The sequence below is a fragment of the Oncorhynchus gorbuscha genome, unplaced genomic scaffold, assembly GCF_021184085.1.
Source record: "Oncorhynchus gorbuscha isolate QuinsamMale2020 ecotype Even-year unplaced genomic scaffold, OgorEven_v1.0 Un_scaffold_1644, whole genome shotgun sequence".
Taxonomy (NCBI): domain Eukaryota; kingdom Metazoa; phylum Chordata; class Actinopteri; order Salmoniformes; family Salmonidae; genus Oncorhynchus; species Oncorhynchus gorbuscha.
This window is the reverse complement of record NW_025746364.1, coordinates 7214-20316: the sequence shown is the minus strand read 5'-3', so window position 1 is coordinate 20316 and position 13103 is coordinate 7214. Positions and strand designations below refer to the sequence as shown.

The window sequence follows — 13103 nt, the reverse complement described above, 5'->3', positions numbered from 1 at the left end:
CTCGTTCCAGTCACTAGAGGCAGCAAGAGTACGAAACTCTATAGAGTAATCCGTTATGGATCGATCACCTTGGCATAGGGAAGCCAGGACCCTAGAAGCCTCCCCACCAAAAACTGAACGGTCAAAAACCCGAATCATCTCCTCTTTAAAGTTCTGGTAATTGTTAGAACAATCAGCCCTTGCCTCCCAGATAGCTGTGCCCCACTCTCGGGCCCGGCCAGTAAGGAGTGAAATGACGTAAGCAACCCGAGCTCTCTCTCTAGAGTATGTGTTGGGTTGGAGAGAGAACACAATCTCACACTGGGTGAGAAAGGAGCGGCACTCAGTGGGCTGCCCGGAGTAGCAAGGTGGGTTATTAACCCTAGGTTCTGGAGGCTCGGCAGGCCAGGAAGTAACAGGTGGCACGAGACGAAGACTCTGGAACTGTCCAGAGAGGTCGGAAACCTGAGCGGCCAGGCTCTCCACGGCATGGCGAGCAGCAGACAATTCCTGCTCGTGTCTGCCGAGCATGGCTCCTTGGATCTCGACGGCAGTGTTACGAGCGTCTGTAGTCGCTGGGTCCATTCCTTGGTCGGATCCTTCTGTCATGCTGGTGAATGAGGACCCAAAAGCGACTTGGCGAAAACAGAGTATTTAATCCAGAATAAACATTACAAAACAAAAAGCATAATACTACACGTAAAGACGAGAACAGACTGGAGACTTGATCGAGAACTGCAGGTTGCCTCGGGAAGGCACTTGAACCTAGCAGACTCAGACACCTGCTCACCACGCAGCATCTGAGGGAAACACGACACGACAGGGCAAAACATAGACACAGCACGGTGAATATAAATGAGGATCCGACGGGGCAGGTACGGGAAACAAGGAGAGAAATAGGGACTCTAATCAGGGAAAAGGATCGGGAACAGGTGTGGGAAGGCTAAATGATGATTAGGGGAATAGGAACAGCTGGGAGCAGGAACGGAACGATAGAGAGAAGAGAGAGCGAGAGAGTGAGAGAGGGAGGGGGAGAGAGAGGGATAGAAAGAGGGAAAGAACCTAATAAGACCAGCAGAGGGAAACGAATAGAATGGGAAGCACAGGGACAAGACATGATAATAAATGACAAAACATGACATTAACTGGTCTCTTAGTGATAATGAGACCTTTCTAGGTTCATGGATCACTGGTCTACAGTATCTCTGCTTTTAACTGGTCTCTTAGTGATAATGAGACCTTTCTAGGTTCATGGATCACTGGTCTACAGTATCTCTGCTTTTAACTGGTCTCTTAGTGATAATGAGACCTTTCTAGGTTCATGGATCACTGGTCTACAGTATCTCTGCTTTTAACTGGTCTCTTAGTGATAATGAGACCTTTCTAGGTTCATGGATCACTGGTCTACAGTATCTCTGCTTTTAACTGGTCTCTTAGTGATAATGAGACCTTTCTAGGTTCATGGGATCACTGGTCTACAGTATCTCTGCTTTTAACTGGTCTCTTAGTGATAATGAGACCTTTCTAGGTTCATGGATCACTGGTCTACAGTATCTCTGCTTTTAACTGGTCTCTTAGTGATAATGAGACCTTTCTAGGTTCATGGATCACTGGTCTACAGTATCTCTGCTTTTAACTGGTCTCTTAGTGATAATGAGACCTTTCTAGGTTCATGGATCACTGGTCTACAGTATCTCTGCTTTTAACTGGTCTCTTAGTGATAATGAGACCTTTCTAGGTTCATGGATCACTGGTCTACAGTATCTCTGCTTTTAACTGGTCTCTTAGTGATAATGAGACCTTTCTAGGTTCATGGATCACTGGTCTACAGTATCTCTGCTTTTAACTGGTCTCTTAGTGATAATGAGACCTTTCTAGGTTCATGGATCACTGGTCTATCTGGCTGTTCTAACTCCATGTAGTACCTGAATAGTATATAGTATATAGTGCTGTACCTGAATAGTATACAGTATATAGTGCTGTACCTGAATAGTATATAGTGCTGTACCTGAATAGTATACAGTATATAGTGCTGTACCTGAATAGTATATAGTGCTGTACCTGAATAGTATACAGTATATAGTGCTGTACCTGAATAGTATATAGTGCTGTACCTGAATAGTATACAGTATATAGTGCTGTACCTGAATAGTATACAGTATATAGTGATGTACCTGAATAGTATACAGTATATAGTGATGTACCTGAATAGTATACAGTATATAGTGATGTACCTGAATAGTATACAGTATATAGTGATGTACCTGAATAGTATACAGTATATAGTGATGTACCTGAATAGTATACAGTATATAGTGATGTACCTGAATAGTATACAGTATATAGTGATGTACCTGTACCTGAATAGTATACAGTATATAGTGATGTACCTGAATAGTATACAGTATATAGTGATGTACCTGAATAGTATACAGTATATAGTGATGTACCTGTACCTGAATAGTATACAGTATATAGTGCTGTACCTTAATAGTATACAGTATATAGTGCTGTACCTGAATAGTATACAGTATATAGTGCTGTACCTGAATAGTATATAGTGCTGGACCTGAATAGTATACAGTATATAGTGATGTACCTGAATAGTATACAGTATATAGTGATGTACCTGAATAGTATACAGTATATAGTGATGTACCTGAATAGTATACAGTATATAGTGCTGTACCTGAATAGTATATAGTGCTGGACCTGAATAGTATACAGTATATAGTGATGTACTATCAGACTGTCCCTCACCATTTCCTCCACTGTCCTCTCCTGCTGGTCAGTATATTATTAGTTTAGGATTCAGACCTGCAGTCATCTTGATTTCAGACCACTTTGGAGAAGTGATCCACAGGCAGTAAATCTAATGTAGAATAAATGGAACCTGGATCCATTTCATTCTATTAACATGGTTTATGTGTTATAGCAGTAATGGGGTTAAACTGATATTAAAATGACAACTCCATAGGTGGTACCAGGTCAGGGCAGTTCATCTCTGCTCCCAGCATCCCTGGGACAGTACTGATCAGCATAGCAGACCTGATGCAGAGGTGGACCAGTGATGTTTCCTCTCAGTGGTGAGACTTGCCCTTCCATTTGACACACCTTTACCTGATGAGATCATACAAGACGTCACAGGCTGATTGCACGTGGAAACAGACCTGCGTTAAAATAATGTTGAATATTTAATAAGCAGTGTTTGATTTTATTTGTTAGAGAACACTGTAGCAAAACATTTAGCAACATAATTATTTTAGTTCAGTTAGTTCCTTCGTGTTTCAGTTCATATTCTTCAGTTTGGTGCCTCGTGGATATGATTCATGTCTCCGTGGAAACATCAATGAAAATGCACTTTGATTTTTACTCCTCACTTTTTCTGCCCCCTACTGGAGCACACTGCATTCCCTTTCAGGTCCATAGGGTTATACTGCCCCCTGCTGGAGACTGGAGCACACTGCATTCCCTTTCAGGTCCATAGGGTTTTACTGCCCCCTGCTGGAGACTGGAGCACACTGCAGTCTCTTTCAGGTCCAGATACTGTATGTAGAACCATAGTAAAGCCCAGTATGGACTATCAATAAAAAGTGACCATTTAGAATGAGGCCCAGTTCAATGAGAGGAAGTCTTAACAGAACTGGGGGATGACAGACAGGAAGTGGGGGGGTGGAGATCTAATATATTTTTGTGCCAAACACTAAAGCATGATATTGTAATAAATCTACGCCCTATTCCCTACGTAGAACACTACTTTAGACCTGGTCAGAAGCACCGTAGTGCTTTACGTAGGGAATAGGGAACCATTTGGAACAGAGACAGTAATTCCCCTGAACATCTTCCTCTTCCTCATCTGGTTTCTTCAACAGCCCTTCACTCCTCCCCTCTTCCTCCTCTCCTCCCTTTTCATTATATTCTATCAGCCACACCACTAGCTCACCTCCACACAATACATTTACAAGTTAAAGACACACCTTGGAATAAATAACAAAGGAAAACTATTACTAGATGAAGTTGAGTGTTTTTTTTTATTATTTCCCATCACCATAAATCATATTTAATCACTGAACAGTAGCAGACCTAACTTCATCTGTTCCTGACTCTGGATAGTGGATTAAAAAGACCATCAATCTCCAATGATATTAAAGTACTATTCTGAACATTACTGATATACTGAGTGGCAAGTCAAGATATCTGCTGGTTTTATTGTTTGGTCAACAGCACCACCTGCTGGACAGGTTTAATGTTGCTGGACTGAGCAGTATGGGAGGATGAAAGATGACACATTTAGGGCCGGTTTCCTGGACATCTACATTGAACATACAGTTTAGTCCAGGACTAGGATTAATCTGTGTATGGGAAACCAGACCATATAGTTTAGTAGAAAGTAAGTGATACCAGCTTGTAGTGGGCTGACTAGTCCTGAATTGTCCTTTAGTTTCTGGACCATTTTCCATGCAGCTCCAGGTGACAGAGAACACATCAATTAGGACCGAGCCAACAAGCTGATCAATGATACTGAGGAGAATTACATAGAGACAGAGAACCAACTGAGAAAACATATCAATGGTTCTGAATGACAACCAATATACATCAACACCAGACATCATGATTCATGGAAATGTACAAGATTAAAACATTGTATTGAATATGAATTAATAACAAATCAGTTTACAGTTTAACCAGCTCAGCTATAGACTACACCAGCATGACTAGTATCTATGTGGAACCTACTACAGTTTAACCAGCTCAGCTATAGACTACACCAGCATGACTAGTATCTATGTGGAACCTACTACAGTTTAACCAGCTCAGCTATAGACTACACCAGCATGACTAGTATCTATGTGGAACCTACTACAGTTTAACCAGCTCAGCTATAGTCTACACCAGCATGACTAGTATCTATGTGGAACCTACTACAGTTTAACCAGCTCAGCTATAGACTACACCAGCATGACTAGTATCTATGTGGACCCTACTACAGTTTAACCAGCTCAGCTATAGACTACACCAGCATGACTAGTATCTATGTGGACCCTACTACAGTTTAACCAGCTCGGCTATAGACTACACCAGCATGACTAGTATCTATGTGGACCCTACTACAGTTTAACCAGCTCAGCTATAGACTACACCAGCATGACTAGTATCTATGTGGACCCTACTACAGTTTAACCAGCTCAGCTATAGACTACACCAGCATGACTAGTATCTATGTGGACCCTACTACAGTTTAACCAGCTCAGCTATAGACTACACCAGCATGACTAGTATCTATGTGGACCCTACTACAGTTTAACCAGCTCAGCTATAGACTACACCAGCATGACTAGTATCTATGTGGACCCTACTACAGTTTAACCAGCTCAGCTATAGACTACACCAGCATGACTAGTATCTATGTGGACCCTACTACAGTTTAACCAGCTCAGCTATAGACTACACCAGCATGACTAGTATCTATGTGGACCCTACTACAGTTTAACCAGCTCAGCTATAGACTACACCAGCATGACTAGTATCTATGTGGAACCTACTACAGTTTAACCAGCTCAGCTATAGACTACACCAGCATGACTAGTATCTATGTGGAACCTACTACAGTTTAACCAGCTCAGCTATAGACTACACCAGCATGACTAGTATCTATGTGGAACCTACTACAGTTTAACCAGCTCAGCTATAGTCTACACCAGCATGACTAGTATCTATGTGGAACCTACTACAGTTTAACCAGCTCAGCTATAGACTACACCAGCATGACTAGTATCTATGTGGAACCTACTACAGTTTAACCAGCTCAGCTATAGACTACACCAGCATGACTAGTATCTATGTGGAACCTACTACAGTTTAACCAGCTCAGCTATAGACTACACCAGCATGACTAGTATCTATGTGGACCCTACTACAGTTTAACCAGCTCAGCTATAGACTACACCAGCATGACTAGTATCTATGTGGACCCTACTACAGTTTAACCAGCTCAGCTATAGTCTACACCAGCATGACTAGTATCTATGTGGACCCTACTACAGTTTAACCAGCTCAGCTATAGTCTACACCAGCATGACTAGTATCTATGTGGACCCTACTACAGTTTAACCAGCTCAGCTATAGACTACACCAGCATGACTAGTATCTATGTGGAACCTACTACAGTTTAACCAGCTCAGCTATAGTCTACACCAGCATGACTAGTATCCCATACGTAGAATGTATGCACACATGACTGTAAGTCGCTTTGGATAAAAGCGTCTGCTAAATGGCATATATTATATTATTATTATATTATGTGGACCCTACTACAGTTTAACCAGCTCAGCAGTACCATTGAGCCAAAACCCAGGATAGAGGGGCTGAGTGAATGTGGTCTGGACTCTGTGGAGGAGGGTCATTGTGTCAGAGACACTGTAGAAGGACAGAGTACCTGCCTTGTGATCCAGGTACACTCCTACTCTGGAGGACTGAGGGCCTGATACTTTAGTCACAACATTATTGTGACTGAAACAATAACCACCACTATAGTACTGTAAACTCCAGGACTTGTTATTGAGTCCAAATACACCATCTGTCTCTGTTCTGCTGATGTCTTTATATGAGACTGCTGTAACAACAACACCAGTCCACTCCACCTCCCAGTAACAGCGTCCAGACAGACCCTCTCTACACAGAACCTGCCAGTAGTTGGTGAATCTGTCTGGACGGACAGAATATGGTTGGACTTGGCCTGTATTGTTCACCTTTCTGTTCCCTTTAGACAGAGAGAGGCGTGTGTGTGCTGTGTTTGGGTCCAGTGTGAGCTGACAGGAATCTGGGAGAAGAGCAGAGACCAATGAGGGGAGTCAGAACAATAAGTTAAGTCAGATACTGTATCTACCCTGTCTTTGATTAGAGCACAGCAGAGATCAAATCAGAGAAATATGAGGAGTCAGATAGATACCCAGTCTTTGATTATATCTACTATTGCTATATATTTCTAGAGGGATTGTTAGGAGTGTCAGTAAAAATAGACTGTTAGTTACTTCACAATAAAGAGACTCACATTGTAATAACTGTTCTCTGGTCTTGGGCTCTGGAGGCAGTACAACATCCACTATTTTCACTACAGACACACAAACACATTGACAGAGAGAGGGAATGTTATCATCAGACCATATTCCACATGTATATGACTAGTAGAGAACTTTCAATGGTCTAAAGTTGATGTTCTTTTTGTTTTCAACACACCTGTAGTGGAGATCTTGGTCCATTCTCCTTTAAGGAAGTCTTCTAGTTTCTCTCTCAGTTCAGACACAGTCTTACTCACATCTCCAATGTACTGAAGAGGACTGACAACGATGCTGGGTAAGTCTGAAGATACGATTATACTGGAGAGAGACTGATAACTCTGGAGAGAGAGAGAGAGAGAGAGAGAGAGAGAGAGAGAGAGAGAGAGAGAGAGAGAGAGAGAGAGAGAGAGAGAGAGAGAGAGAGAGAGAGAGAGAGAGAGACTGATAACTCTGGAGAGAGAGAGAGACTGATAACTCTGGAGAGGGAGAGAGAGACTGATACCTCTGGAGAGAGAGAGAGAGACTGAGACTCTGAGAGAGAGAGAGAGAGAGAGAGAGAGAGAGAGAGAGAGAGAGAGAGAGAGAGAGAGAGAGAGAGAGAGAGAGAGACTGATAACTCTGGAGAAGGAGAGAGAGACTGATAACTCTGGAGAGAGAGAGAGAGAGAGAGAGAGAGAGAGAGAGAGAGAGAGAGAGAGAGAGAGAGAGAGAGAGAGAGAGAGAGAGAGAGAGAGAGAGAGAGAGACTGATACCTCTGGAGAGAGAGAGAGAGACTGATAACTCTGGAGAGAGAGAGTCACCAGGACCACAAATACAAATTCCATCTAGACACTGTTGCCCTAGAGCACACAAAAAACTATACATACCTCAGCCTAAACATCAGCGCCACAGGTAACTTCCACAAAGCTGTGAACGATCTGAGAGACAAGGCAAGAAGGGCATTCTACGCCATCAAAAGGAACATACAATTCAACATACCAATTAGGATCTGGATAAAAATACTTGAATCAGTCAACGAGCCCATTGCCCTTTATGGTTGTGAGGTCTGGGGTCCGCTCACCAACCAAGACTTGACGAAATGGGACAAACACCAAATTGAGACTCTGCACGCAGATTTATGCAAAAATATCCTCCGTGTACAACGTAGAACACCAAATAATTCATGCAGAGCAGAATTAGGCCGATACCCACTAATTATCAAAATCCAGAAAAGAGCCGTTAAATTCTATAACCACCTAAAAGGAAGTGATTCCCAAACCTTCCATAACAAAGCCATCACCTACAGAGAGATGAACCTGGAGAATAGTCCCCTAAGCAAGCTGGTCCTGGGGCTCTGTTCACAAACACAAACACACCCTACAGAGTCCCAGGACAGCAGCACAATTAGACCCAACCAAATCATGAGAAAACAAAAAGATAATTACTTGACACATTGGAAAGAATTAACAAAAAAAAACAGAGCAAACTAGAATGCTATTTGGCCCTAAACAGAGAGTACACAGCGGCAGAATACCTGACCACTGTGACTGACCCAAAATTAAGGAAAGCTTTGACTATGTACAGACTCAGTGAGCATAGCCTTGCTATTGAGAAAGGCCGCCGTAGGCAGACATGGCTCTCAAGAGAAGACAGCCTATGTGCACACTGCCCACAAAATGAGGTGGAAACTGAGCTGCACTTCCTAACCTCCTGCCCAATATATGACCATATTAGAGAGACATATTTCCCTCAGATTACACAGATCCACAAAGAATTCGAAAACAAATCCAATTTTGATAAACTCCCATATCTACTGGGTGAAATACCACAGTGTGACATCACAGCAGCAAGATTTGTGACCTGTTCCCGCAAGAAAAGGGCAACCAGTGAAGAACAAACACCATTGTAAATACAACCCATATTTATGCTTATTTATTTTATCTTGTGTCCTTTAATCATTTGTACATTGTTGAAACACTATATATATATAATATGACATTTGTAATGTCTTTATTGTTTTGAAACTTCTGTATGTGTAATGTTTACTGTTAAATTTTATTGATTATTTCACTTTATATATTCACTTTATATATTATCTACCTCACTTGCTTTGGCAATGTTAACACATGTTTCCCATGCCAAAGAAGCCCTTGAATTGAATTGAATTGAGAGAGAGAGAGGGACGGACAGAGAGAGAGAGCGACGGACAGAGAGAGAGAGAGAGACGGACAGAAAGAGAGACAGATGGACAGACAGAGAGACAGACGGACAGAGAGAGAAAGAGACAGACAGAGAGAGAGTGGGACGGACAGAGAGAGAGACGGATAGGAGAGAGAGAGAGAGAGAGAGAGAGAGAGAGAGAGAGAGAGAGAGAGAGAGAGAGAGAGAGAGAGAGAGAGAGAGAGAGAGAGAGAGAGAGAGAGAGAGAGAGAGAGAGAGAGAGAGAGAACTGACAAAGAGAGAGGAACGGACAAGAGAGAGCGGGACGGACAGAGGGAGAGAGAGGGACGGACAGAGGGAGAGAGAGGGACGGACAGAGGGAGAGAGAGGAACGGAGAGAGAGAGAGAGAGAGAGAGAGAGAGAGAGAGAGAGAGAGAGAGAGAGAGAGAGAGAGAGAGAGAGAGAGAGAGAGAGAGAGAGAGAGAGGGACAGACAGAGGGAGAGAGAGGGACGGACAGAGGGGAGAGAGAGAGAGAGAGAGAGAGAGAGAGGGACGGACAGAGGGAGAGAGAGGGACGGACAGAGGGGAGAGAGAGAGAGAGAGAGAGAGAGAGAGAGAGAGAGAGAGAGAGAGAGAGAGAGAGAGAGAGAGAGAGAGAGAGAGAGAGAGAGGGAGGGAGGGAGAGAGAGAGAGAGAGAGAGAGAGAGAGAGAGAGAGAGAGAGAGAGAGAGGAACTGACAAAGAGAGAGCGGGACAGACAGGACAACATGAGATGAATAGTTTCACATGAAGTTAATTTCATATCACATGTAACAAGACAGTTTAGTTACCTGGAGGAAATGGATGTGATCCTCTGTGTGTGAGAGCTGCTCCAGCTCAGTGCTTCTCTTCCTCAGCTCAGCTATGTCCTGCTTCAGTTGCTCCAGGAGTCCTTCAGCTTGACTCACTTGAGCCTTCTCTTGGGCTCTGATCACCTCCTTCACCTCAGAGCTCCTTCTCTCAATGGAGCGGATCAGCTCAGTAAAGATCTGATCACTGTCCTCCACTGCTGACTGTGCAGAGCGCTGGAGAGAGAGAGAGAGAGAGACAGAGAGACAGAGAGAGAGAGAAAGACAGTAGGTTCAGTAGCCTCTCTGCACCTCATTGAGTCAGAACTCTGCTCTCCAGGTCCACCAGGCCTTGTCCTCCCTCCTGGACAGACAGGTACCAAACACCTCTTGGTCCTGCTCTACTCTCCTCCCTCCTGGACAGACAGGTACAGAACACCTCTTGGTCCTGCTCTACTCTCCTCCCTCCTGGACAGACAGGTACAGAACACCTATTGGTATATACATATCATCCATGATTGATATTTTGTCACAAAAAGATGCTGGACTATGCATATAATTGACAGCTTTGGAAAGACAACACTCTGACGTTTCCAAAACTGCAAAGATATTGTCTGTGAGTGCCACAGAACTAATGCTACAGGCGAAACCAAGATGAAATTTCATACAGGAAGTGAGACAGATTTTTGAGGCACTGTGTTCCAATGTCTCCTTATAAGGCTGTGAATGCGCAAGGAGGGAGCCAACACCTTCTGTCGTTTCCCACTTTCTGGTGTTTGCAGCATTGTGACGTATTTGTAGGCATATCATTGGAAAATTGACCATAAGAGACTACCAATACTGTAGCTTTGAAAAACATTTTTTGAAAATCTGAGATGACAGTGTTGTTAACAAAAGGATAAGCTTGTGAGCTAATATATTTATTTCATTTAATTTGCGATTTTCATGAATAGTTAACGTTGCGTTATGCTAATGATTTTGAGGCTATAATTACGCTCCCAGATACGGGATTGCTCGTCGCAACAGGTTAATAAATTCAGAAAATACTTGAAAACCAAAAGGGAAAAGAATAGTAGCCCTCCTCAGGAACCACAAAACCCTCACAGACCAACTTCTTCTTCTATGATATAATGGTGGTCCACAAACCAACGTTAAAGGTGCATGGCGCCACCTACTGTTCTGGAGTGTGTTCAATCACGGTTTACACCACTCTAAATCCTCCTACCTAACTCAGTACTTCTGAGAAAATAAAAGAGTCCTACTAACTTCTAATAGCCCCTCCCCCATCCCCCAAATCCCTTCCAAGTGTAATGTTTACTGTTCATTTCTGATTGTCTATTTCACTTGCTTTGGCAATGTAAACATATATTTCCATGCCAATAAAGCCCTATGAATGTAATTCAATTGAGAGAGACAGTTCCATTTTAATGTATAGGGGACATGAGTCGTCATGGTTACTCATGGTTATGTGATGAGGCAGCCCAGTCAGTTACATGAACTAGTCTATTCTCTGAAAGGGGTCCAGACAGCCTGTTCCCAACAGTGGGGTCAGTGGGATTGGATAGGGGCCCCTCTCTCTCTCTGACTGGAGGAGAGAAGTGAAATGGTGTGTCTCCTCTGGTCAACAATACTCACCTTGAAAGACTCCACAGCCTGTTGGAGCTCCTTCAGCTCCTTCTCTCTCTCCTGGAATCTCTGCTGGACCTTCTGCTGACTCATCCCCAGCTGCCTCTGTGGAGAATCACTCTTCAATGAGCTATCAAGCTTTATTAGTCCAGTAGATCAATAGTATAGTAATGTGACATAGGACCCATAGAGAGGGAGGTCTACAATCCTGAGGAAGTCCCTTTACAATATTATATTATGTTGCTATGTGAATGATTATAGTTTTTATGGTAGGCCTACATGTATCAAGGGGTTGAGACTGAACTTTGGACTCATAAAAGGCCATTCAGAACGATAATAGTGTTTGACTTTAGAAAATGGTGATACATTTGTAGCAAACTCAATATACTCGAGGTTTGTGTTCATATTTGTGTATAATATAATGATCTCATATTGAAACAGATTTAGTTCCTACTGTATCTTTAATTCTTTGTTTATCAGACAGTCACCAACAAGTTGTTCTGGTCTTACCTGTTTCTCAGTCCTCTCTGCTGCAGCTGACACTGTATCATGGCCTTTATGTTCATCCATTGTACACAGATAACAGATACACTGCTGATCGGTACGACAGTAAACCTCCAGCAGTTTGTCATGATGAGAGCAGATCTTCTCCTGTAGTCGTGCCGTGGCTTTGACCAGCTTGTGCTTCTTCAAAGCAGGAGATTCACAGTGAGGTTGGAGGTGAGTCTCACAGTAAGAGGCCAGACACGCCAGACAGGACATGAGGGCTTTCTGCTTTCTGGTCCCAGTGCAGACATCACACACCACATCTCCAGGTCCAGCATAGCACAGAGCAGGAGGGGGAGCAGCCTGGAGTCCTGTCTTCCTCAGTTTCTCCACCAGCTCAGCCAACATGTTATTTTTCATCAGAGTAGGCCTTGTAGTGAAGGTATGTCTGCACTGAGGACAGCTATAGACCCCTTTCAGATCATCCTGATCCCAGCAGCCCTCAATACAGCTCCTACAGTAACTGTGTCCACAGGGAATAGCCACCGGCTCCTTCAGTAGATCCAGACAGACAGAACAACAGAACTGGTCCTGGTCCAGCAGAACTCCCTGTTGAGCCATTTGGACAGTTGTTCACTCTCACACAGACAGACGACAGAGAGACTCAGATCAGTTTCGTTTCCTCAGAAGAGAGTTTGCGGGAAGGGGAGGGACTTCCTGGTTCTGCCAGAGGGGTGGGGTTAGTAGGAGGGAGGGGTTAGAGGAATGGAGGAAGAGAGAGAGGAACTGCATGCAACAGCAAGAGGGAGACAAATAGTTGTGTTCCAAGGTTAGAGCCCTTAACATGGAACAAATGACATAATGAATCTTAAAATGTGAGTTGTTAGAATATATGAAGGGTAACAGTTTCTATGAAGTACGTATGTATCATTATTTTAATGACCTTTATAATGCCTTATAATACACCTATGTGTTGTAATTAATCA

General features: G+C 43.2%; 1 protein-coding gene across 2 annotated transcripts; it reads right to left on the bottom strand.

The window, feature by feature from the left end:
- Nucleotides 1-6185: 6185 nt before the first annotated feature.
- LOC124023577 (E3 ubiquitin-protein ligase TRIM47-like) lies at nucleotides 6186-12820 on the bottom strand. Of its 2 annotated transcripts, XM_046337956.1 has the most exons (6): nucleotides 12142-12820; nucleotides 11641-11736; nucleotides 10009-10242; nucleotides 7216-7375; nucleotides 7031-7090; nucleotides 6186-6799 (listed from the first exon to the last, which is right to left on the bottom strand). In XM_046337956.1, exons 1-6 carry the CDS (start codon nucleotides 12736-12738, stop codon nucleotides 6291-6293), a joined length of 1656 nt encoding a protein of 551 aa, XP_046193912.1. In that variant the 5' UTR covers nucleotides 12739-12820; the 3' UTR covers nucleotides 6186-6290. The 2 variants fall into 2 exon arrangements, with proteins under 2 accessions (XP_046193912.1, XP_046193913.1); XM_046337957.1 differs by lacking the exons at nucleotides 6186-6799; nucleotides 7031-7090 and adding an exon at nucleotides 7904-7954 and having other exon boundaries at nucleotides 7246-7375; nucleotides 12142-12807.
- Nucleotides 12821-13103: the final 283 nt, after the last annotated feature.